The sequence below is a fragment of the Ceratotherium simum genome, chromosome X (assembly GCF_057802395.1).
Source record: "Ceratotherium simum simum isolate JZ-2026a chromosome X, ASM5780239v1, whole genome shotgun sequence".
Classification (NCBI taxonomy): Eukaryota; Metazoa; Chordata; class Mammalia; order Perissodactyla; family Rhinocerotidae; genus Ceratotherium; species Ceratotherium simum.
In genome coordinates this window covers 83,915,712-83,942,945 of record NC_141940.1, presented here as the reverse complement: position 1 = coordinate 83,942,945, position 27,234 = coordinate 83,915,712, and the positions used below count along the sequence as shown (strand labels likewise).

Below are 27,234 nucleotides of genomic sequence, written 5' to 3'. Positions count from 1 at the left end.
AGTGGGAAAAACCCAGAGCCAAAGCCAGGCAACTTCCTAGAAAGAGGAATTTTACTCACAACATTTGAAATCTGGGCAAACATTGGTTGGCTTTCGCTTTCCTCTTTGACGAAGTTAAAATTGCAATAAAGTGAATATGGGTCTGTTACTTTGATCCTCTCATGAAGGAGCAGGTTAAGATAGTATTTATCGCAAATGACAATAACAGTTAACATTTATTGAACAATTACTATATGTAAGAAGCTTGTTCTAAATTCTTGACAACACCTATCTGTTAAAATTATTATGATGATTATATAACACATAAAAAGTACCTAGCACAAATTGTTCAATCAGTAAATAGTAGTATTTGTATATTTGCTATCTCCTCTCTTAAAAAAAAAATACTTGGATTGTGTCCACTGTAAGGACATGCTTTTTAATCTCTGAGGGGACATTCTGGCTGCACCACCATCCTTTCATCCAGCCCCACAGTAACAGTTCCAAGACTTCTCCATATCTCTCAAGCCTTCATTCATACCTTCCCCCAACTTTGGCCTCCTAATTTGTTAATGAAATTATACAAGTTCCCTCATTTCCCCCCCACTTCACCTAAGTCAGTACTGCTCAAACTCTAATGTATATAAATCAACTATGGATCTGCTTACAATGCAAATTTTGAGTCACAAAGTCTAGGGTGGGGCCTGAGGAGATTCTACATTTCTAACAAGTTTGTAACAAGATACTTGCAGATCTTGCAGATAATTGCAAGCATATTTGCAGATACTGCTGGGTGGATAATATTTTATGTAACAAGGATCTAAAGAAGATCAAAGTTCATTAATCTCATTTTTTTTTTTTTTTACAGATGAAGAGATTGAGATTTAAAAATGTTAAGTGATTTTCTCAGGGTCATACAGCTAGCAAGTGGTAGAGTCTAGACTTGAACCCAGATCCTTATTTTCATGTTGTACTTATATCCTACACTTCTGCAATTGTTTCTTGAAGCAATTCCTTGATGTTGAATTGCTTTTCCTACCTCACCTCAGCCTATGAGGATTTCCTTGGAGCTTTTGTATGATCTGAATACAACTTTGCTTTGCTGAATTATTACTGTATTTATTTTAAAGCTTCCTTGCAAATACTTTTAGGTTATTTTGGCTGGAAATGTCTCATAACTAGTACATGAAAGCTTCGAAGAACTCTGAAGCAACAAATTCCAACATTCATAAAGTTTTTGTTAGTCTAAAGTGGGGAGTGAGGCTGATTCAGATATTTGGAGATAATGTTCAGAGTTGTTAGGGAGTGAGATGTAAAAAAGGTCAAAATATGCTCCTACTTCTAAGCCTGAAGCACACCAGCTATGTCTAAAGAAGGTTTAGGTCCTCTATCTCCAATGGAGGGAGGGTACAATGTCAACTTACTGGCCAGATGAAGTAGGGAATTCAAGACTTTCCACAGAGAAATCTTTAAAACGATGTCTTGCTAGACCCTACAACTCATATAATTTGATATAACTTGATATAATTTGATAGCAGAGACTCTATGACAGTTGAGAACTTGCAGAAGACGACTCTTAAGCATCACTGTAACCTACCCAGTCGAGGTCTTCTTTCGCAGTTGTGCTATGGATATAATAGTAGCCATCAACAGTTAAGAGTTAGTGATGCCTAAATGGTACCTCCAACTTTCTTCAAAGCTTCCTCTGGCTATATTGTCTTTAAACGAAGATTTGGGATAGTGTGTTAAATTTGTCTTGTTTTGATTCAAAATAATGTCATCCTCATAAACTGAGTAGGCTTGAACAGAGAGTAACCTTGGGAATCTCAAATTTGTATTTCAGATCCTATGACCCAGGGCACCCTTCTGCCAGCCAGAAACAGTACATCCTTATTGTGTAAAATGTACTCAAGCAAAACAGCCTCTTCCTGTGTATTCAAGGGGCAGAAGGGAGCTGGCTTCTGAGTGCCTGGCACTGTTTTAGCCCAGTATAAATATTTTGCTGAATCTTCTCAATACAGCCTTATGAAATATTATTGCCCATCCCATTTTCTTTTACAAATGAGGAAATCTAGAATCAAAGAAGTTAACTAAATAACTTGCAGTCACACAGATAGCATTTGGCCTCTGAGATTTTAACTCAGATCTGACACTAGAGCCCTTGCCCTTAAGTGCCGTATCATGTTGCTTTCAAGTACCTAAATTAGAAAGCGGACAGACTCAAATTTCACAGCCCTCTTTTATAAGTATTCTTCTGTTATTTGCTCATCCACCTTCTCATTGTCTTACCTTTAGTGGGAATAAGATCAATGAAATAACAGGAGCCCTGGAACAGAAGTAAGTAGATAAAAGAGGTTGTTTCTATCTCTGGCCTCTCGTAGCACTAGACTCAACAGTCTTGGTCATGTCTGCCCCCAGTGCATGGCACATAGGAGGAGCCCAGAAAATATTTGTTGAATGAGTGAATGAGTAAATCAATGAGTTTGGGGGAATTATCTACCTACTTTGAGACTTCCTGACAGATTACATATCCTTTCACATGTTCCTGGTCAACTATATGTTGATTACATATATAGGTACCCAGACAGAGATACACATACTCATTCAAAAATTGCCTTCCTGATATACACAGACTCATAGAGATACATCCCTGTATAAATGAATACTTGATATATTAGTTTCTTGCTGCTGTAACAAAGTACCATAAAGTAGATGGCTTTTGGATATTTATTCTCTCACAGTTCTGGAAGTTAGAAGTATGAAATCAAGGTGTTGGCAGGGCCCTGCTCCCTCAAAAGCCTCTAGAGGAAGATCCTTCCTGGTCTCTTTCAGCTTCTGGCCACCCCAGACATTCCTTGGCTTGTGGCAGTATAATTCTAATTTCTGCCTTTGTTTTCACATATCTGTCTTCCTGTATGTGTGTCTCTCTTCACAAGGTGTTTTCCAATTCTTTATAAGGACACCAGTCATATTAGATTAGAGCTCACCCTAATCTTATCTTGATTACATCTGCAAAGACCTTATTTCCAAATCAGGTCACATTCACAGGTATGATAAGTAAATGACAAGCAATAGGATATATTGGAGTGTATAAGGAAGCCATCTGGGTTAAAACTAATTTGGCCTGACCTTGTTTTTCCAAAAGGGCCTGATGTGGCCTGGTGAGCATGCATTGTATATCTGCTTTAAATATTTACCATGTCCCAAAGACAAGAACAATGCCCTTAAAGATAAGGATATAACTTCCCCTACATCAGTATTTCTTTGAGGAGAAGTGTCTCTCCATAAACTAAGGATTAATTGCTGACCTGCTGTGCTCACCTTGTGACCATCCACTTTGTGACCATCAACCTGCTGTGTTCACTGAATTGCTGTGCTGGTAAAGCAATCTCGTGACTATTGTAAAAGGAACATTCCTATCATATATGATACATGCTCTTTGACAGTATATAACCACTCTGTACACTCCACTTCGTTTTTTTTTTTGAGGAAGATCAGCCCTGAGCTAACATCCATGCCAATCCTCCCCTTTTTGCTGAGGAAGACTGGCCCTGAGCTAATATCTATTGCCAATCCTCCTCCTATTTTTATTTCCCCTTTTTCTCCCCAAAGCCCTAGTAGATAGTTGTATGTCATAGTTGCACTTGCTTCTAGTTGCTGTATGTGGGACGCCGCTTCAACATGGCCAGACAAGCGGTGCATCAGTGCGCGCCCAGATCTGAAACTGGGCACCAGCAGTGGAGCACACACACTTAACTGCTAAGCCACAGGGCTGGCCCCTTCACTCCACTTCTTTGGGGTGCTCCTTTCCTTTGTGAAAGGACTCTCACAGGCTATATGGTCCTCAGGGTTCGCTCATAATAAACTCACCCCAATTTTGATTTATAGATTGGTTATATATTACTGGTGGTGACAGGTACCGGTGGGTAAGACCTCAATACATCTTTTTGAGGAACCTGGTTTAACCCTTAACAGTACATCCTCTATCCCTCCATAAATCATGTCCTTTCCATGGGTAAAATACATTAATCTCATCCCAACATCCCCAAAAGTCTCAACCCTGTTCCAGCATCAATTCTAAGTCTAAAATCTTAACTAAATATAATCAACTCATAAAGTCCCAAATCTCACCTTCTAAACCATCTAAATTAGGTATGAGTTATTTTGCAAATTATCTACTTCCAAAATACAATGTTGAGATAGGCATAGTATAGACATTCTCCTTCCAAAAAGAAGGTATTGGAAGGAACAAAGGGGTCATGGGTCCCAAACAAGTCCAAAATCCAGCAGGGAATATTTTATTAGATTTCATGGCCTGAGAATAATCCTCTGTGGCTCAAGGCTCTATCCTCTGGGCTTGGTGGCCTAGTGCTTTCAGCCCACCAGGTAATTGGTCCTGCCCTCTCTGCCTGAGGAGATCTCGTTGGCCCAAGCCTCTGCATCCATAGCTCTGCTCTTGAAATCATTCTTCCTTCATTTCATCCCATTTCTGTCCCTTTTAGTCCAGGATGATAGTGTTTTTGCTGGTATAAAATTCTCATAAACACTGTTGATCACCTCATTCATGGGTACATGGGGCTAGAACTTCAACATATCTTTTGGAGAAGATGCAATTCAACTCATAACACTTGGGTATCCATAAAAAGATGCATGTATATCTGTGTACCATAAAACATCCATGTATAGTCTGATGATTGGGAATCAATAAATACTTATGACCTGATCTCTCTTGTCAGCTCTTCAAACCAAAGGGCATTTGAACTTGGAAAAAATAGGCAATAATTAAAATACATCCATGTGTCTTTTTCCAAAAATAAACAGAATCTAACATTTTCCTTTACTTCAGAGCTCTCAAATTTTTAAATGTTATGGATACAACTAAAGCTCTACTCTTCCCCATCCATTTTCCCTGTCTGCCTGTCAAGAGATAATCACTATCCTAAATTTTGTGTTTATCATTCCCATCCGTATATGTGTTGGTAGTTTTATTACATATGAATGTGTCCACACACAATATACAGTGTTATTTTAAGTGTTTTAAACCTTCACATAAAATGGTATCATACTATACTTATCCTTTTGCAACTTGTTGTTTTTACTCAAAAATGTGATCTGTGACTTATTCATTGATACATATGAATCTAGTTCTTCAAGTTTAACTGTTTGCTAGTATTCCACCCAATGAATACAGTTTATCTGTCCATTTGCTGAGGACACTGGGTTGTTTCCCTCCAAATCTCTCTCTCTATTTGTTAATTGCAACTTTTCTGTAAGAAATATTCGTCTCTCATTCCCATATATTTATTTATTCAATCATTTATGTATATCAGTATGGACTCATGGCAATTTGTTTTATTCTTTGGGTTATAATCCAATACTATCGTTATTTATTTTGTTGCTCAAATTGTTACAGCTTTGGCCATTGGGAACTCTTTCAGCTTGGCTTCTGTGTCCTTTTGACAACACCATCATTCCTTTTTTAGTGGATGATTTTTAATTCTGCTTATGCTATTTTGTTGTTAAAAAGATTAACTTTTGATATAGTCAAATAGATGAATCTTTTCAGTATGGTTTGTGCATTATTTTATATCTTATTGAAGAAATCTTTCCTTGGTTTGATTTGCGTTATTGTAATGAAATCCTTTGTGTCTTCTACAAGTTTTACAGTTTTGCTTTTTATACTTAGGTTTTTAATGCACCTGCAGTTTATTTGTGTGTGATGTATAAGTCTAATTTTATCTTTTCCCATATGACTATATGGTTGTCTAGTCACCATTTAAAAAAATAGTCCCTAACTAAACATTATACCCAACTAAAAGGGTCCAGTGTTCTCAGAACAAATAATATCTATTCCAAAGTGATTTGCCCTCTCTACCTAGATAGATAAGTGGCTGGCAGTGTTATGAAATCTTTCTTTGCTTAAATAAAGCTCTGTATCTTTATTTAAGATTCTTCCCTTAAGAGCTTCTTAAGGAAAGAATAGACAAAATGGCAAACAAGGAGGGTATCCCTGTTATGTTATTAAAAATGATCAGCTATCAAACAACCAGTTTAAGGGGAGCTAAGGTAACTGCCATGATCCAGTGACTCTATAAAGTCTTTAGAAAATATTTTGACCAGGAGTTATCCTCCCTGCCCTGAAATTTTGGATTACTGGCATTTCTATTAAAATTTTTAATTTTTTTCAGCAATTGTTTTTATGCAACACAATTTTCTGTTTGCACTAATGAGTATGTGCATGTGTGTGTAGAATTGTGCTTTCTCACAGTTTTCTCTGCCTTAGGGAGAGACGAGGAGAGACTTGATAGTTGTGACTTGCCTGTGCTTGCGTTCCAACCTAGAATTTTCTTCTTTCTATTTACCAAATATTATCTGTTCTTAAAGGTCCAGCTCAAATCATTCCTATCCATAGGGAACTCCAGTAACATTTACTGTAGTCTCTCAATTTGAAGACGTTTCTAATTGTAAATTGCAGCATGGATTGATAATAGCTCTTCATGGGAAAAAATGCCACATTATAAATTTACATCCATTATATGATGAATCTTAATTTTAGAGCTGTTAAAAAGTAAAAAATTTATATCTTAGAATTGAGGAAATATGGTATTACTTCATCCATTTAGAAATTATATACTTTAAAAAAAATCTTTTGAGTGTTTAGCTGGATGGCTTAGATAATCTGTGTGTAACTTTTGCCATTAGTCTGTGAATTCTGAGGACAGAAACCATTCTCACCTCTGTATTTCTGTTATCTACCACAGTCATGGTATCTAAAAGGTACTCAGTAAATGTTTGTGAATGGAATTCAATTGAATTCTTCTGTCTTCTCATCATAGCACCTGTAATAGGGCTGTGTACAGGGTAGCCAAAGACTTATCAATGGTAAAATAATCAGGTTAACTAGAAAAGGGACATGGCTAGGAAAAGTTAAAGATCTCAAGGATCTACAGCATTCCACTAAAAGTGAGCAAAGATGCAGTGGTCAGAACCAGAATGTCTAACAGTTGAGAAGGCCCTCTCCTCTTTCAGCCATTAGTGAGTTAGCTTTCAGCTGATAGCTTTAACTAATTGTGCCCTCAAAAACAACAGTGTTATAAGAGCATGGGATGATGCCATCAAGAAAAGTAAAGTTTTCAAACTGATTGAAATCCTACTCCCCACACTCACTGTGTGATCCAGCTGCCTGGCTAATTCTCCCCTGTTGGTGGGGCATGGGTAGGCTCCTGGGGCCACTGGGATCGCTCTGGGAAAAAACATAGAAAAGGGGATAGGGGACCACAAGTAGCTGGCTTTGTTGGAGTTGGGGTTGGATCCAACTGTTCTGGTGGCCACATACTTTATAGCTGAAGGGGAGCCACATATACAACCAGGGATAAAGATCAGAATGGAGAGAAGAAGAATTAGTCTCATAAAACTAAGTGCTGGTGAAGATATGAGGGACGATGAACTCTCTGAGTGTAAATTGATACAAGGGCTTTGGAAATAGCTTGGCATTGCTATAGTAAAGTAGAAGACCAGTAATTCCACTCCTGGGTATAGACTCTCTAAGGCCTGGCTACTCCAAGTGTGGTTCACAGACCAGCTCCAACAACATCACTTGGGAGCTTGTCAGAAATGCATAATCTCAGGCCCCACTGCAGACCTAAAGAATCAGAATCTGAATTTTAATAAGACCTCAAGTGATTTGTATGCACATTAAAGTTTGAGAAACATCTAGAGGAACTCTCATCCATGTGCACAAGGAGACATGATCAAGCATATTCATGACAGCATCACAATAGGGAAAGAAAACAGAAACAACCCTAATACCAATCAGTAGGAGAATAGATAGTTATGGTATTTTGATACCATTCATAATTGTGCTAAATAATGAACTAGGGCCACATGGATAAATCTCAAAAACATAATATTGGGGTGGGGGAGCAAATTGCAGGATAAATATAATGTGATGCTATTTGTATAAAACTTTAAAACGTATCAGCTATACTGATTCATACATATATACTAAAAATATAAAAACATGCATGGGAATAAGAACCACCAAATTCAGGATAGTAATTACTTCTAGGTAGGAGAGGAATGGGATTTTGGAGCATCATTCAGTTGGCTTGAAGCATATTTGTAATGTTTTATTTATTTTTCAAAAATGAGCTTAAGTAAATATAGCAGCATGTTCTAATTTGACAAAGTGGGGAGGTGGTTATATGAGTTTTCATTTTTTTGTTCTTTATACTTTTTCAAGGGACCTACCAGAGAGAAATGAACCCAAAAGTATCATGACCTCATTAACATAGGTACCTAAGACATACTGAACCTTTTTCAGTTTCCTTCCTTCAGTTAATTAAATAAATAATCTTTTATTTATATGTAATCTATGGTTGATGACCATCTCTCTCCTCCTCGATATCACTACTAGTTGGGTGGATCCCTAGGCCCTAAAGTCCATATATCCATTCATCAGATATTTTATTGAGCACATACTAGATGGAGATACACTTGTGAACAAGACAAAAAAGTCCTTACTTTTGTGGAGCTTACATTCTAGTGGTAAGAGACTTATAAAAATCCAATAAACAAATACATGGTCAAGATTATTTCAGCTAATGTTAAGTGTCATAATGAAAATAAAACAAGATAATGAAGGGAAAGGGACTGGAGTGTTTATGGGGTGAGGATCCTTTTGATTGAATGCTTAGGAAAGCTCTTATATTAGGTCATCTTTGGGCTGATTCCTAGAGTAATGAGAAGGAGTCAGCCATGTAGTAATCTGAGGGAAGAGCATTGCAGACAGATACCAGCAAGTACAAAGGCTCTGAAATGGACACAAGCTTAGACTATTGGAGGAATAGAGGGCAGAAACCATTCTCACTGCTGTGTTTTTGATCGAAGCTCAATGTGGCTGGTGCAGAGTGAGAAAGTGATGGTGAATTGCTTTGAGAGGGCCTTAAGCATTGAAGCATTGAAACATTGTAAGCCTGTCAGTCTAATCTTTGGAAGCCTGTGACCTGTTAAAAGACTGTTGCAGTGGTCTAAGCAAAAGATAATACTTGGGCTTAGATGACAGCAGAGGAGACAGAAAAGTGGACAGATTCAAAATCTGTTTTGGAAGTAGAATTGACTAGACTTGCAAATGGACTAAATGTTGGTTGGAGATGGGGGAAAAATAAGAGGCAAGGATGATTTTTAATTTTTGGCATGAGTGACAGAGTAGACAGTGGTACTATTTATTGAAATGGGAAAGAAAGGGGGTAGGTTTTGGAAGTAAAACCAAGAGTTCTGTGTTGGGCATATTGGATTTGAGATGCTTATTAGACAAGTGAAGTCACTGGAGCAGCATATTGAGTGACATTAGCCTAGAGATGATATTTGAAAATGTGGGATTGGATGAGATCACCTAAGAAAAGTGTATATGAAGCGTATGGTAGAGAAGGTCTGGTAGAGGAGAAGCCCTCACTGGTTTCTTTGATGAGTATATTCACTGGGTGAGGTGAAGGGACAGCTGGTGAATAGGTCTGTGATGACTAGAAGCTGAATTTAAATTTTAAATTTCACTTATTATGCTTGGTGAGGAAAATAGCCACAAAGACTTGCTAATAGCTCTTGGGAAGGCAGTGAAATGGGCTGCGGCTTTGTAGCCTGAATCTCCAGGGAGTGAAAACTTAGGTTTGATGCAAATGGAGCTGGATGTGTGGCTGCAGAGGAATGTCAATGGCTTACTGCTCTGGTTTTCATCTGCTTTGGAGTTTCAGCTGCCGCATGAAAGGCTGTAAATAAAAGCAATTTCTTTGGAGCACTGCTGTTTGCCACTGCTTGCCTTTCCTTAAGAACTCTGCTAGTCTCTGGAACCTCACTCCTAATCTACCCTGCACACATGGAACCTGGTTGCTGGGTGGGGTAAATGTTTCAAGAGGCCCAAATCTTGGTGTTCACAGAAGAAATTATGAATTGAACTCTAGGAATAGCTTTCTTAACCACTAATTCCCCATTTTTGTTTTGTTTTCTTTTCTTTTTGATAAAATGTACCTTCCATAGGAGCAGTTTCTTGGAATGTTGAGGATCAGAGTAGAATCAAATCAAACTTTTTCTTTGAGTTTTGTGCATACTAATCTAACCCATCATCACCTCCTAGAACTTATCTAAACAGCAAACTTATCTTAACTTGCAAAATGAATACTGTATATTATAATGTAGAAGATCCTTAGGTGTATAATACATACCCCAATATTTTCAAGAACATTTTACTTAAAAAAATCATACATGTATTTAAAGTAGTTTGTAGGAGGAAAACTTTTTTTTCATGAAAACACAGCTTACATTTTTACTGGAGCTACAATAAAATGCAGGGAAACTATTTTTGCCTATAAGCCAGTCCACTATTTTGCATCTTTTACTCACTATATGGATACATTAGATGTAGAAAAGTATTTTCATATGTTTTTGGTAGGAATTGGGAAGTACAACTTGTATGCCAGCAAATGTGGTGGTCTAACAGGTTTTTTTTAATTAGCCTATCTTTTCCCTAAGGAAACATACCCCTATTAATCTGATTAACATTCTCTACCCTTTTTGCCCATGCTAGAAGTTGTTACTATAGAAGAGAAATCAGCAAGTTTTCTGTAAATGTTCAGGCAATAAATAATTTAGGATGCGCAAATCATAGAGTCTCTGTGACAACTACTCAACTCTGCCATTATAAAGTGAATAGAGTCAGAGACCATACATAATCAAATGGGCATGGCTGTGTTCCAATAAAGTTTTATTTACAAAACTACGTGGCAAGCTGGATTTGGCCATGGGCTGTAGTTTGCTCACCCCTGCCATAGAAGATTGTTTTACTTGGAATATCTAGGACCTGACTTATTCACAATTAAAATTTTTTACAATTCCAAATAAATACTTTAAAACAGTTGTTACATGCCAAAGTATATTACAACTAATGATCTTCTCAATGTGGGAGGATCATCAGTGATCCCACAGTCATGGCTGGAGATTATTGTTTAATAATTCTTTATAATCTGTTCCACCCCATGGCATTGAGGCCGCCAAGACATCAACAACAGGTTACTGGAGCCCTTCAAATCACGTCATCATCACCCTTGCCAGCCAGTGGGAGACAGTTTAGTGTAGCAGTTACAAGACCAGACTTTGAATCCAGACAACTGTGAGTTTGCATACTAGCTCTTACTCATTTATTGGCTATGTGATCTACTAAACTCCTCAATGCTTCAGTTTCTACATCTATAAAATGATTTCTTACATGTAAAACACTGGTACTTAGTCAGAACTCCACAGGCATTAGCTATTTTTCTAGTAAATAATTCATCAATTATTACAGTGGTATTTTTTTAATGGATCATCAATGGAAAAGTCCTTTTACAGAAGTTCCATTTTTTGATGTATGTAGTGTTTAAACTCAAATAAATTGTATTCTATGGTACTTGCCTTAGATGAGTGTCTTTTGGCCATGCTAGAGTAATTCTTGCTTTACAGGACAAGGTAAACAGATCAAGACATTGAGATTAGGCTTGAGCAAACATTGTGGTTTACTGAGTCAAATTAACCAATCATATCCTGAATATTTTATCAATGAAACAATCTAAGCTGCTTTCCCAGGTGGTATGGAGAGTTGTTACAAGTGCAGACTTTTCCAAGACATTACTATTTTTGACCTTGGTAGGCCTTTCATGTTTTACCCCAAGTTGGTGGGCAGTGTCCAAATGGAGGGGGGAGATGCTTTTAAAAGAATTATTCTGGTTATTCAACTTGAGTAGAAGGTGCTTTGTTAATAATAATTGAGAAGGGGTAGGTTTCTGGAGCATTTATTTGGTTTGAACCATAGACTAGAAAATATGAAGTTTTAACTTTTGATGTCTTCTGCAGTACTCTCTCACACAAATGCTCCAGGATCCATATGTTTAAGATGGATATGGCAAAACTTAACATTCTTACCAGGAGGTAAGTAATTAACATTTGCTTTAAAGATTGAATAGCATAATGCTAATTATTATTATAAAATGATGACTGTCTCTGAGCCCTAGGACATTAAAGTATGACTTAAATAATTAGTTTCTCTACCCAGCTAATGTAGCTTACGTATCTACCCCACTAGACTCTAATTATGGAATTGTCATGTTTTGGTTCTCCAACAATGGTCACTATGTCCTTCTGCAGTGTTCTAGGGCAACTCTGCCTGTCAAAGCCTGGCCACCTGCATGAGGACCTCCTCAGCTGAGAATTTGGCTAGATGAACATGTGGCACATCTGATGGAGAGGTCTATGGGACACCAAGAAGAGCTGGTTGTCATGAGTCGTTTCTGGCAGAGAGGAGGAGGTTTCAGAGTGGTTGATTGCAGTATGTGTAGTTAGTTATAGAGTCAGTTACAGCATCAGGGAAAGCAACATAATGTAGCTGTTAAGAGCAAAGGCACTGGAGTAAGACAGACAGGCCTGGGTTCAAGTCCTACTTCTGCTATTTTCTGTGCATGACTTTAAGCAAGTTGCTTAATCTTTCAGAATCTCAGTCTCCTCTTCTCCAAAGGAAGGATGATGATAATGTACCTAACTCATTGGGGCTGTTGTGAGGATTAAATATGCTAATGCATAAAAGTGGCTAGCACAGTAACACTAAGTGATAGTTATTATCGATCCTCCACCAGTATCCTCCACTTCTAGGCAGTTAAGCCCTCTGCAGAAATTCTACTAATTTTGTAAGGCCTATCTCCAAGCCTTTCCTGATCTCCTCATGGTACTTAGTATCTCTCTTATGGCACTTATCCTAATTTTCTGTGTCTTACAATTATAAATATACTTGCCTCCTCCCTCCTTACTAGACTGAAAGTATCTTGAGGGTAGAGATGGTATATAAGTCCTCCCAAAAAGACTGAGTATGCCCTGCATATGGTCGGTACTCAATATTTGTTGAGCTAAATTAGATTGAACTGGTTTATACTTAAAATGTACTTTCAAACAAGTACCAGCAATTGGTGTCATGTTGCAACTCTGCTATTGGCTTTTACCTCTGTTCTTTCCAGAGATCCAGCATTGATAGTTCAAGATTATCTGCCACAGATGTGAGTTGGGAGTTCACATAGTTTCTGAGGAAGGATCTTTTCTGTAACACTCACAGTGGGTGATAGAGAGCAAAATGGCAATAAACACTGCCAAGTCAATTCAAGAAAAATTTATTGAGGGTGTTATATTGTACTGGGTCCATGGGGGTATGCAAAGCTCCAGGGGAGAGAAAGATTTGAGGGGAACAAGAGACATAAATTCTGACTGTGCTATGATCTGAATGTTTGTGTCCCCCCCCCATTCATATGTTGAAATTCTAACCTCCAAGTGTCCTGGTATTAGTAGGTGTACAAACACAAATTAGTATTTGTGAGGTACTTATGTCATGAGGATGGAACCCTCATGAATGAGATTAGTGCTTTATAAAAGAGGCTCCAAAGAGATCCCGAGCCCCTTCCACCATGTGAGGACACAGGGAGAAGGCACTGGCTATAAACCCGGAATAGGGCCCTCACTTGATCCTGCTGGCACCTTAATCTTAGACTTCTCAGCCTTCAGGACTTTGAGAAATACATTTCTGTTGTTTATAAGCTACCTAGTTCTGTAATATTTTATTATAGCAGCCTGAAGGGAGTAAGACGGACTGAAAGAATATATTTTTTTTCTTGGCTAGTGAATAAGGATGCAAAAAGTTCCTGGTCTGGGTAGCTAGTGAGTGGTGTGCATGGTGTGGCTTTGGAGGAGTTAGGACTGACTAAGGACCTTGATAGATATGGTAAAAAATATCTTAGAGTAGTGGTTCTCAGTCTTGGCTGTACTTTGGAAACATCTGGCAGGGTGGCTTAAAAAAATAGTGATGATTGGGTCCCAACAGCCAGATGTTCTGATGCAATTGGTCTGGGGTGCAGTTTAAGCATTGAGATTGTTTTAAATATTCCCAGGTGATTCGAATGTGTAACCAAGGTAAAAAATCATGGCTTCAGAGTCGTGTTTCTGGGAGAGCCCCGAGTGGTTTAGTTCAGGTCAGTACTTCTGGCTTAGTAATATAACAGTTAAGTCCATCCATTTATATCAATGACATTCCTTGCCATTATTTGGTAATCTATTTCTTGGCGGGAGAAATACTCTTTAATAACAGAATTATTATTATGACCCCAAGAGATTCATTCAATCACTTACTTATTAATTTATTTGGGAAACATTAGAAAGGACTGTACTAATTTCCTATTGCTGCTATAACAAATGACCACAAACTTAGTGGCTTAAAACAACACAAATCTCTTATCTTATAGTTCTGGAGGTCAGAAGGCCTAAAATCAAGGTGGCAACAGGACAGCTGGGATTAGGGATTAGGGATTAGGATGTGAGCTTTTTTGGAGGATCTTCATTCAGCCTATACAGGGACTGATGATGACAATGGCAATACTACTGCTAATATTTACTTATGTCCTCTAAGCCACATGACAAACAATTTTTTTTTACTGTGGGCCAGGCACTATGCTAAATGCATTAATGGCTTTATCTCAGTTAACCTTATGAGATGGATACTATTATTTCCATACTTCAGATGAGAAAACTGAGGCTCATAGAAATTAAGTGACTTGCTCAAACTCATATAACAACTAAGTGATGAAGCTAGATTTTGAACCCAGTTTAGATTCATTGCCCTAAACACTATGCAAGACAACTTCCTCTAGTATCCCTGACTTCAAAGGCTTAGGAATTCATTCATTAGATATTATAGTTGTTTGAGTGCCTACCAAGTACTGGGCACCTTGGTGTAGTAGTGAACAAGACAAAGTCCCTGATTGACATCATGGAGCTAACATTCTTGTGGATAATAAAGTTAAGTAATCAGAGAAACAAATAATGTTAAGTGGTGATAAGTGCTTTGAGGCAAATTAAAGCAGAGTAAAGGAATACAGAATGAATGACAGGAGGTGAAGGTGTGCCATAGTGGTCTTGTAAATAAAGTGGTCAGAGGAAGCTTCTAAGAAGAGATGACCATGTTCATGGATTAGAAGTCTCAATATTAAAATGGCAACTCTTCTCAAATTGATCTACAGATTCAAAATAATCTCTATCAAAATCCCAGCTGGTTTTTTTTTTTTTTTGTAGAAATTGGCAAGATGATGCTAAAATTTATATGGAAATGCAAAGGGCTCAGAATAGCCAAAACAATCTTGTGAAAGAAGTTAAAGGACTCACATATCCCAATTTCAAAAATTTCAAAACTGTAGTTTTGTAGTACAATAAAAACAATGTGATACTGGCACAAGGATAGACATATAGATCAAAGGAATAAAATTGAGAGTCTAGAAATAAACCCATACACTTATTGTCAATTGATTTTTGAGAAGGCTGCCAAGAGAATTCAATGAGGGAAAATTAGTTTTTTCAACAAATGGTGCTGACATAACTGGTGCAAAAGTTAGACTCCTATTTCATACCATACACAAAATTATGTAAGAGGTAAGTGTAAGATATAGAACTATAAAATTCTTAAAAGAAAATATAGGAGTAAATCTTTGTGACTTAAGTTAGATAGAGCCTTCTTAGATACAACACCAATGGCACAAAGAAAAATAGACAAATTGAATTTTACCAAATTAAAAGCTTTTGTGCTTCAAAGGAATCTATAAAGAAAGTAAAAAGGCAACCCACAGAATAGAAAAAAAAATTTGCAAATCATACGTCTGGTAAGAGTCTAATATCCAGAATATGTAAAGAACACATACAACTCAGTAATTAGGAGACAAAATACCCAATTAAAAATTAGGCACAGGATTTGAATAGACATTTCTGCAAAGAAGATATTCAAGTGGCCAGCTAGCATTTGAATGAATGCTCAGTGTGGGAGATCAAGATTTGGCCACCCTGAAATATATCTCTTTACCTTGATTGTTTTCTCTGAAGGACATTTGACCTCCCCCACTAACTGCCTAAATAATTTGACATGGTGGCTCCTTCCTGGAGCAGATCTTCTATCATGATGGCTATAAAGATAATGGAGGATAGAGGTTACAATAGCAAAGGCACCAAGCCTCTTTTATCAAAAACTCTGTCTCTCCCTGACCACATTATCTATAGATGACCCCGAAAAGAATTGTCCTCCTGCCCTCTGAAGTCCCAGGCCACTACCCACCCCCAACACGTTCCTCGCCTTTAGCTGCAATACTTAAGCAAGCAGCTTAGACAGAGGGACGAGTTGCTCATTTCTGAGTTTCTCCCATGTATACATGTTATTAAACTTGGTATTATTTTCTCCAGCTAACCTGTCTTGTTGATTATTTGGCCAGCCATAAGAACCTTAAGGGAAAGGGCAGAGGGAGATTCTCCCTCTTCCCCTGACATCAGCATCATTAGTCATTAGGCAAATGCAAATCAAAACCACAGTGAGATACCACTTCACACCCAGTAGGATGACTATATTAGACAAAAAAGGAAAATAAGTGTTGGTGTGGATGTTGAGAAATCAGTACCTTCAAACACTACTGATAGAAATGTAAAATGGTCCAGCCACTTTGGAAAAGAGTTTGACAGTTCCTCAGAAGGATGACACATAGTTACCATGTGCCCCAGCAATTCCATTGGTATCTACCCAAGAGAAGTGAAAATGTGTGTCCACAGAAATGTTGGTATGTGAATGTTCATAGCAGGATTAATCATAATAGCCAAGAAGTGGAAATAATCCCAATGTCCATCTACTGGTGGATGAATAAACAAAATGTGATATACATTTTGTGTGACACACACACACACTCAATAGAATACTACTCAGTAATAAAAAATATGAAACACAGCATTATGCTAATTGAAAGAAGGCAGATGTAAAAGACAGTTCTGTACTAAGACGTTGTCTCTGATGTCTAGAATGTAAGGGACAGGAAGGCAGGGACGGAATCTGCCTTATTCATTGCTGTATCCTCAGCTCCTAGAATTGTATCTGATAGCTGATTAAGAAATATTTATTGGGGCCAGCCTGGTGGCGCAGTGGTTTAGAGCGTGCACTGTGCTCAGTCGGCCCAGGGTTCGCAGGTTTGGATCCCGGGAGCACACCGTCACACTGCTTATCTGGCCATGCTGTGGTGGCATTCCATATAAAGTAGAGGAAGATGGCCCTGGATGTTAGCCTAGGGCCAATCTTCCTCAGCAAAAAAAAAAAAAAAAAAAGGAGGATTGACGTCAGATGTTAGCTCAGGGCTGATCTTCCTCACAAAAAAAATATGTTTATTGAATGATTGAATAAATCAATCGAGGAGCTTTAGAAGAGATCAAACAGTGTTTTGATTTTATTTGAATGAGTTGCCAATATTTAAAAGTCATGTATTTTTATATAAAAATCAGGATTTTCAGCTTTTTTGGCCATATCAAGTCTGTATTCCTCTACCCCCTTTAGAGGGGGTATGCATTGCCCAATTCTAACAGCTTGCACTCACCCAATTCACTCATATGTATTACTGGCCTGGCCCTTGTAGTCACTTCAGTTTATACTGGCTAGTAAGAATTAAGGAAAGCTATGTAATGTAAAAAATAGAACAAGCTGCATCATCAGGTGGTGAATGTCACCCCCACCCAAAGTATCTGGCAGTGTTCAAACAGTGCTTGTTGTTTGGGGCATTTTTTTTTTATTGTGGTAAAAATCAAATGACATAAATTTTACCATCTTATCTATTTTTAAGTGTATGTTCAGTAGTGTTAAGTATATTCACATTGTTGTGAAACTGATCTCCATAACATTTTTATCTTGTAAATCACAAATTCTATACCCATTAAACAACAGCTCCCCCTTTCCCCCTTCCCCCTTTATGATGACCATCATTCTACTTTCTGTTTCTATGAATTTGACTACTTTAGATACCTCATATAAGTGGAATTATACAGTATGTATCATTTTGTGACTGGCTTACTTCACTTAGCATAATGTCCTCAAGGTGGTTCATCCATATTATGACATGTGACAGAATTTCCTTCCTTTTTAGGGCTGAATAATATTCCATTGTATGTATACACTGTGATGGTTAATTTTATGTGTTAACTTGATTGGGCCATGAGACACTTGATTGGTGCCCAGACATTTGGCCAAACATTCCTCAGAGTGCGTCTGTGGGGGTGTTTCTGGATGAGAATAATATTTGAATCAATAGACTGAGTAAAGCAGATTGTTCTCCCTAATTAGAGTGGGCCTCATCTAATTAATTGAAGACCTGAGTAGAACAAAAAGGCTGAGTAAGAGAGACCTCCTCCTGCTTGACTACATGAGCTAAGACGTTGGTCTTCTGCAGCCTTCAGACTCAGACTGAAACATCGGCTCTTCTTGAGTCTTTAGCCTGCCAGATTTTAGAGTGGAAATTGTACCATCAGCTTTCCTGGTTCTCAGGCTTTTTGATTCAGACTGGAACTATTTACTGGCTCTCTTGGGTCTCTAGCTTGCCAACTGCAGATCTTGGGACTTCTTGGCTTCCATAATCACGTGAGCCGCTTCCATAATCACGTGAGCCACTTCCTTATAATAAATCAACCTCCCTCCCTCTCTCTATCTCCCCCGCCCCCCCTCTTCCTCGGTTCCATTTCTCCATCCTATTGGTTCTGTTTCTCTGGAGAATCCTAATATAGCCACATTTTGTTTTTCCATTCATCTGTTTGTGAACATTTGGATTGCTTCTACCTCTTGGCTATTGTGAATAGTTGTGCTATGAACACGGGTATGAAAATACCTCTTTGAGATGCTGCTTTCAATACTTTTGGATGTATATCCAGAAGTAGGATTGTTTTATTGTATGGTAGTTGTGTTTTTATTTTTTTGAGGGACCTCTATACTGTTTTCCATAGGAGTTGCACCATTTTACAATCCCACCACCAGTGAACAAGGGTTCCAATTTCTGTACATCCTCAGCAACACTTATTTTCTGGGTTTTTAAAATATAATAGCTATCTTAATGGGTGTGAGGTTATATCTCACTGTCATTTTGATTTGCATTTATTTGATGATTAGTGACGTTTAAAGTCTTTTCTATGCTTGTTTGCCATTTGTATATCATCTTTAGAGGAATGTCTATTCAAGTTCTTTGCCCATTTTTCAAAATTGAGATATAATTGATGTATAACATTGTGTAAGTTTAAGATGTACAACATGTTGATGTGATACATTTATATATCGCAAAATGATCGCCAATATGATTGTTAGTGTTAGCTAACACCTCTAGAATGTTACGTAATTGTCATTCACTTTTGCGATGGGAATAATTAAGATCTACTATGTTAGCAAGTTTGATGTTGATATTACAGTATTGTTGACTATAATTACTATGATGTGCATTAGATCTTGGGCTTATTTATTTACTAGTTGCAAGTCTGTACTCTGAAACAACATCTCTCCTATTCCCCCAACCCCTAGTCCCTGGTAACCACCATTCTACTCTGTTTTCATGAGTTCAGCTCTTTTAAATACCACATATAAGTGATATCATACAGTATTTATCTTTATATCTGACTTATCTCACTTAGCACAGTGTCCTTAATGTCCATTCATGCTGTCACAAGTGGCAGGATTTCTTTATTTCTCATGACTGAATAATATTCCGTTGAATATATATACCATATCTTCTTTATCCATTCATCTGTTGATGGGCACTTGGGTTGCTTCCAAGTCTTGGCTATTGTGAATGCTGCAATGAACATAGGGATGCATAAATTTTTTTGAATTTTTGATTTCAAGTTCTTTGGATAAATATCCAGTAGTAGAATACCTGAATCATATGGTATTTCTATTTTTAATTTTTTGAGGAATCTCCGTACTGTTTTCCATAGGGGCTGCACCAGTTTGCATTCCCACCCAACAGTGTATGAGGGTTCAATTTTCTCCATATCCTCTCCAACTTTTGTTATTTCTTGTCTTGTTAATTATAGCCATTCTGATAGGTGTAAGGTGATACCTTATTGTAGGTTTGATTTGCGTTTCGCTAATAGTGATGTTGAACATCTTTTCATGTGCCTCTTGGATGACTGTATATCTTCTTTGGAAAAATTTCTGTTCATATCCTCTGCCCATTTTTTGATTGGGTTGTTCATTTTTTTGATGTTGAGTTGTATGAGTTCTTTATATATTTTGGAAATTAACCCTTTATTGGATATATGAGTTAAAAATATTTTCTCCCTGTTGGTGAGTTGTCTTTTCATTTTGTTCAGTTTCCTTTGACTTCCGGAAGCTTTTTAGTCTGATATAGTCCCATTTGTTTATTTTTTCTTTTGTTTCCCTTGCCTGAGTAGACATGGTATTTGAAAAGTTACTGCAATGTAAGCGGACTAATGTAGAAGTCCCATCACCGAGGTTCTTGGTCAGCGTAAGAGAGGAATTCAGACACCAACACAACAGTAACAGCAAGTAAGCAAAGATTTATTAGAGGAAAGGTCAGATACACTCCAAGTGAGGAGCAGGCAGTGCCAGAGAATGCATCTGCTCTGAGTCTTGGATTAGTTTTATTTTTATTTCGGCTGTCTAGAAGGGAATTAGCATTGTCTGGTTATCTGCCAATAATGGTTTTTCCTCCACCCACATGTCTAGAGGGGGAGTTCTTGACCTTCTAGGGCAATCTTGGGAACTGTCATGGCAGTCATCCCCCATGGAAGGGAGGCTAATGCATACGGAATTTGTATGTAAATTAAAGAAAAGTCAATGCCCTCTAGAGGTGTATAGCAGAAGGCTTTGTTTTGTGCACTCATTACTTTTATCGTCGTGATTGATGGTCTCTGATTCCGGTGATGGTGCCAGGTGGGTCTCAGTTCCCCTTTGTCTGCATCTTGTAGGATGCCAGCAAGACGCGTCGCTGATGCAGCAAGGTCTCCAGCTATGATCCCTTGTTCATGTCTACCTAGCTACCTATGTCAATAAGACCTATTTCAAAGAGTGTACTGCCTATATTTTCTTCCAGGAATTTTATGGTTTCAGGTCTTACATTCAAGTCTTTAATCCATTTTGAGTTAATTCTTGTGTATGGTGGAACATAATGGTCTACTTTCATTCTTTTGCACGTGGCTGTCCAGTTTTCCCTGCACCATTTATTGAAGAGACTCGTTCCTTATTGTGTATTCTTGGCTCCTTTGTGAAGATTAGCTGTCCATACATGTGTGGTTTTATTTCTGGGCTCTCAATTCTGTTCCATTGATCCGTGTGTCTGTTTTTGTGCCAGTACCATGCTGTTTTGATTACTATAGCTTTGTAGTATATTTTGGAGTCAGAGATTGTGATACTTCCAACTTTGTTCTTTTTTCTCAGGATTACTTTGGTTATTAGGTGTCTTTTGTTGTTCTATATAAATTTTAGGATTCTTTGTTCTGTTTCTGCAAGGACTGTCATTGAGATTCAGATTGGGATTGCATTGAATCTGTAGATTGCGTTAGGTAATATGGACATTTTACCTATGTTTATTCTTCCAATCCATGATCACAGAATATTTTTCCATTTCTTTTTGTCTACTTCAATTTCTTTCAATGATATCTTATAGTTTTCTGTTTATAGGTATTTCACCTCGTTGGTTAAGTTTATTCCTAGATATTTTATTCTTTTTGTTGCAATTGTAAATGGGATTGTATTCTTGACTTCTCTTTCTGCTGGTTCATTATTAGAGTATAGAAATGCAGCCGATCTTTGTACATTGACTTTGTACTCTGCAATGTTACTGTATTTGTTGATTATTTCTAATACTTTTCTGGTGAATTATTTAGGGTTTTCTATATATAGAATCATGTCATCTGCAAACAGTGAGAGTTTTACTTCTTTTTTTCCAATTTGGATCCCTTTTATTTCTTTTTCTTGCCTGATTGCTCTGGCCAAGGCTTCCAATACTAGGCTAAATAAGAGTGGCAAAAGTGGGCAGCCTATTCTGGTTCCTATTCTTCAAGGGATAGCTTTCAGTTTTTCACTGTTGAATATGATATTAGCTGTGGGTTTATCATATATGGCCTTTATTATTTTCTGGTACTTTCCTTCTATGCCCATTTTATTCAGAGTTTTTATCATAAATGGATGCTGTATTTTGTTGAATGCTTTCTCTGCATCCTTTGAGATGATCATGTGATTTTTCATTCTTCATTTTATTAATGTGGTGTATCATGTTGATTGATTTGCGAATGTTGAACCTTCCCTGCATCCCTGGAATAAATCCCACTTGATCATGGTATGTGATCTTTTTAATGTATCGTTGTATTCAATTGGCTAGTGTTTTGCTGAGGATTTTAACATCTATGTTCATCAGTGATATTGGCCTGTAATTTTGTTTTTTTGTGTTGTCCTTGTCTGGTTTTGGTATCAGGGTAATATTGGCCTCATAGAATGACTTAAGTGTTCTCTCCTCTTCAATTTTTGGACGAGTTTGAGAAGGATAGGTATTAAGTCTTCTTTGAATGTTTGGTAGAATTCACCAGGGAAGCCTACTGGTCCTGGACTTTTGTTTTTTGGCAGGTTTTTGATTACTATTTTGATCTCCTTACTGGTGATTGGTGTATTCATGTTCTCTATTTCTCCTTGATTCAGTTTTGGAAGGTTGTATGATTCTAAGAATTTATCCATTTCTTCTAGATTATCCAATTTATTGATGTATAGCTTTTTGTAGTATTCTCTTATAGTCCTTTGTATTTCTGTGGTGTCCGTTGTAATTTCTCCTCTTTCATTTCTGATTTTATTTATTTGAGCTTTCTCTTTTTTTCTTGGTGAATCTAGCTAAAAATTTGTCAATTTTGTTCATCTTTTCAAAGAACCAGCTCTTAGTCTCATTGATTTTTTTTTTTGTATTGAATGTTTAGTCTCTTTCATTTATTTCCACACTGATTTTTTTTTTCACTGAGGAAGATTCACCCTGAGCAAACATCCGTGCCAGTCTTCCTCTATTTTGTTTGTGCATCACTGCCAGAACATGACCACCAACGAATGGTGTAGGTCTGCACCTGGGAACTGCACCCGTGAACCTAGACTGCAGAAGCAGAGTGTGCTGAACTTAACCACTATGCCACAGGGCTGGCCCCAATTTCTGCTCTGATTTTTATTTGCCTTCCTTCTAATGATTTTGGATTTTGTTTATTCTTTTTTTTCTAGTTCCTGTAGGTGCTCTGTAAGATTATTTGAGATTTTTCTTGTTTTTTGATGTAGGCTGTTTTTTTTTTTTTGTGAGGAAGATCGGCCCTGAGCTAACATCTGCCAATCCTCTACTTTTTGCTGAGGAAGACTGGCCCTGGGCTAACATCCATGCCCATCTTCCTCCACTTTAGATGAGACGCCTGCCACAACATGGCTTGACAAGCGGTGCATCGGTGCACATCCTGGATCCGAACCAGCAAACCCTGGGCCACCACAGCGGAGCACGCACACTTAACCACTTGCAACACTGGGCCGGCTCTATGTAGTCTTGTATTGTTAGAAACTTCCCTCTTAGTACGGCTTTTGCTGTATCCCTAAATTTTGACATGTCATATTTTCATTTTCATTTGTCTCCAGGTATTTTTTTGCTTTCTCCTTTGATTTCTTCATTGACCCAATAGTTGTTCAATAACATTTTGTTTAATCTCTACGTATTTGTGACTTTTCCAGTTTTCTTCTTGTAGTTGATTTCTAGTTTCATACCATTGTGGTCGGAAAAGTTGCTTGGTATTATTTCAATCTCCTTAAATTTATTGAGGCTTGTTTTGCGGCTTAATATGTGATCTTTCCTGGAGAACGTTCCATGTGCATTTGAAAAGAATATGTATTCTGTGGTTTTTGGATGGAATGTTCTGTATATATATGTACTAAATCCATCTGATCTAATGTGCCATTTAAGGCCAATGTTTTCTTACTGATCTTCTGTTTGGATAATCTATCCATTGATGTAAGTGGAGTGTTAAGGTCCTCTACTATTATTGTGTTACTGTCTATTTTTCCTTTTACATCTGTTAATAACTGATTTATATATATAGGTGTTCCTATGTTGGGTGCATAGATATTTACAATTGTTCTGTCCTCTTGTTGGATTGTTCCCTTTATTATTATGTAAGGCTCTTCTTTGTGTGTTGTTACAGTTTTTCTTTTAAAGTCTATTTTGTTCTATATAAGTATTGCCACCTCAGCTTTCTTTTCATTGCCATTTGCATGGAGTATCTTTTTCCATCCCTTCAGTTTCAGTTTGTGAGTGTTTTAAGGTCTGAAGTGTGTCTGTTGTATTCAGCATATATATATATGTCTTTTTTGTTTTATCCATTCAGCCACCCTATGCCTTTTGATTGGAGCATTTCATCCATTGACATCTAAAGTAGCTATTGATAAGTATGTGCTTATTGACATTTTGTTACTTTGTTTTCTGGGGGTTTTAGTAGTTCTTCTCTGTTCTTTTCTTCTTCTCTTGCTCTCTTCCCTTGTGATTTGATGGCCGTGTTTAGTATTATGTTTTGGTTCCATTCTCTTTATTTTTTGTGTATTTATTATTTGTTTTTGGTTTGTGATTACTATGAGCTTCATATATAATAACCTATGTAGATAGCAATGTTTATTTAGTTGACCATCTTTTAAGTTTGATATCTCACTAAAAGCCCTACACTTTTATTCCCCTCCCCCCACATTTTATGTTTTTGATATCATATTTAACCTCTTTTTTTGTGTATGTGTATCCATTACCCTCTTGTCATGGAAATAGATATATTTTGTACTTTTGTCTTTTGACCTTCATATTAGCTTCATAGGTGGTTGATTTGCTACTTTGCTGTATATTTGCCTTTACCAGTGATTTTTTTTTCTTTGATAATTTTCTTATTCCTATTTGTGGTCCTTTTCTTCCCACTTAAATCCCTTTAGCATTTCTTGTAAGGCCAGTTTATTGGTGATAAACTCCTTTAATTTTTCTCGTCTGGAAAATTCTTTATTCCTCCTTCCTTTGTGAATGATAACCTTGTGGGGTAGAGTATTCTTGGCTGTAGGTTTTTTCCTTTCAGCACTTTAAATATATCATGCCACTCCCTTCTGGCCTGTAAAGTTTCTGCTGATAAGTCAGCTGATAGCCCTATAGGGTTTCCTTTGTATTTAACTTGTTTCATTTTTCTAGCAGCTTTTAGGATTCTCTCTTACCTTTAATTCTCGACATTTTAATTATAATGTGTCTTGGTGTGGGCCTCTTTGGGTTCAGCTTGTTTGGTACTCTCTGTGCTTCCTGTATCTGGATGTCTGTTTCCTTCCTTAGGTTAGGAAAGTTTTTGGCTATTATTTTCAAATAGATTTCTCTGCCCCTTTGTCTCTCTCTTCTTCTTCTGGGACACCTGGTATATGGATGTTAGTATGCTTGTTGTTGTCCCAGAGGTTCCTTAGAGTGTCCTCATTCTTTTTAGTTCTTTTTTCTTTTTGCATTCAGCTTGGGTGATTTTCTCTAATCTTTTGTCCAGATCACTGATCAGTTCTTCTGTGTCATCTACTGTGCTGTTGATTCCCTCTAGTGAATTTTTCTTTTCCATTATTGTATTCTTCAGTTCTCATTGGTTCTTTCTTATATTTTCCAATTCCTTGTTGAAGTTCTCACTGTGTTCATCTATTCTTCTCCCCAGTTCAGTAAGCATCCTTATAACTATTAGTTTTAAGGGATTGTATAAGAGATTAGCATAAGAGATTGCTTATTGTTTCATTTAGTCCTTTTTCTAAGGATTTGTCCTGTTCCCCTATTTGGAACATATTCCTTTGTCTCCTCATTTTGCCTCTTTCTCTGTGCTTATATCTATGTATTAGGTAGATCAGCTACGTCTCCCAAGCTTGGAGATATGGCCTTATGTAAGAGATGCCTTATGAGGCCCAGCAATGGGTTTCCCCCTGTAATCAGTCCCAAATGTTCCAGGAGTGTCCCTTATGGGGGCTATGTGTGTCCTTCTGTTGTGACAGGGTTGCTCTTGCTGCAGGTGTCCATGGAGGCTAGGCTGGCTCCTGGGCTGGCTGGTTGTAAGGCTCAGCTGTGTGCAGCTGCTGTAGTCACTTTATTGGAGGCAAAAGCCCCAGCACAGTTAGCTTCAAGGTATAATAGCACACACCTGCTGCTGTTTTCTTGTTAAGTGAGTCAGACCCACAGTGTGGCTGGTTGCTAGGCTCAGTGGCTCAGTAAGCCTCAGGTCTGAGAGGCTGTTGTCAGCTCTCTCAGAAGCACAGCTGGGTGGGGCCAGCCCCAGGCATGTCAGCACACAATTGTTTCAGGTGTTGGAAGGTGGGGCAGATTCCCTATGTGGCTATTTGAGAAGGCCAGGAGCAGAAGTCTGCTGCACCCAACAAGGCCTAGTGCCCGTGGGTCCACACACACCACCAACACAGGCCCGTCCATCATGTACACCCTGCCATGAAGAGCCTGACTCACTCGCCCTGCTGCAGAGGTCCCACACACCCTGCTTATGTGGACCCACCAGTTACCCCATGGGCTTGCTGGTTGCAGGGACAGTCCCTAGGGTGGGCTGCCTGCCCTGGCTGAGCTGGATTAAATTGGTACTCTAGTGGGTGGGGCAGACCCCTGGGCTAATAGGCCAGAAGAAGAAATCCAGTGGTGTCTGCCAGCATCTGTGTCAGCATGCCTGTACTAGGTCACTGGGTACAGCTAGTGTCTCAGTCCCTGGGGAGGTGGGCCCAGCTGCCTCCTGCTTCTCTGAGATGTACTCAGAGCTTAGCAAGTGCGTCTCTTTTAGCAAAGGACTATGCACCTTTCTTTCTGGTGATTTTATGTTGGTTTCCAGAACTGGTGAATGTGTTCATGGGCCCTTTAAGAGCAGGATTTTCTTTCTCTCATGTTTGATAGCTTTTCTGGGGAAATTCCTCATTGGTTTTAATAGCCAGCAAAGCCAGGTATTATGACACTCATCTCAGTTGTGCTGGATTCTAAGGCTACTTATTGTGTCATAGCTCTCCCACTCAGATCCCCTGCTGCTTCAGGAAAAGCTTCATACCTTAAGATTGCACTTAGCCGTGAATTACTGTTGCTAGAATGTGTTTTTTTTCTCAGCAGAAAGGTATTTATGCATCTTCTACCTCTGCCAGTGTTGTACCTTGTTGTGGGGGTTCTTTTTATCCAGTTTCCAGTTCTCTCCCAGAGGTAATTGTTCCACAGGTAGTTGTAAATTTGTTGTGTCCATGGGAGGAGGTGATTTCAGAGTCTGCCTATGCTGCAATCTTCCCAGGAATCTCTGTGGTCTGTTTCCTGAGAGCACTCTGATTATGCCTTGTTGGTTAGATTTATTCCTAAGTATTTTAATATTTTTGAT

General features: G+C 38.0%; 1 protein-coding gene across 9 annotated transcripts in view; it reads left to right on the top strand.

Moving 5' to 3' along the window:
• LOC147911914 (uncharacterized) overlaps nt 1–27,234 on the top strand; it is an 81,242-nt gene that overhangs the window by 12,190 nt on the left and 41,818 nt on the right. For 6 of the 9 annotated variants that reach the window (XR_015550497.1, XR_015550495.1, XM_087426974.1 and 3 more), the window contains one exon: nt 11,860–11,934. The exons of 2 other annotated variants lie outside the window; for them this stretch is intronic. Coding sequence is in view for 5 of the 7 variants with exons in the window: in XM_087426974.1 (XP_087283100.1) it covers nt 11,860–11,934 (75 nt within the window). In the remaining 2 variants the exon portion in view is untranslated. Of the gene's footprint in view, nt 1–10,846; nt 11,141–11,859; nt 11,935–27,234 lie in introns of those variants that run through there. One more of the 9 variants, XM_087426972.1, reaches the window with a different exon arrangement.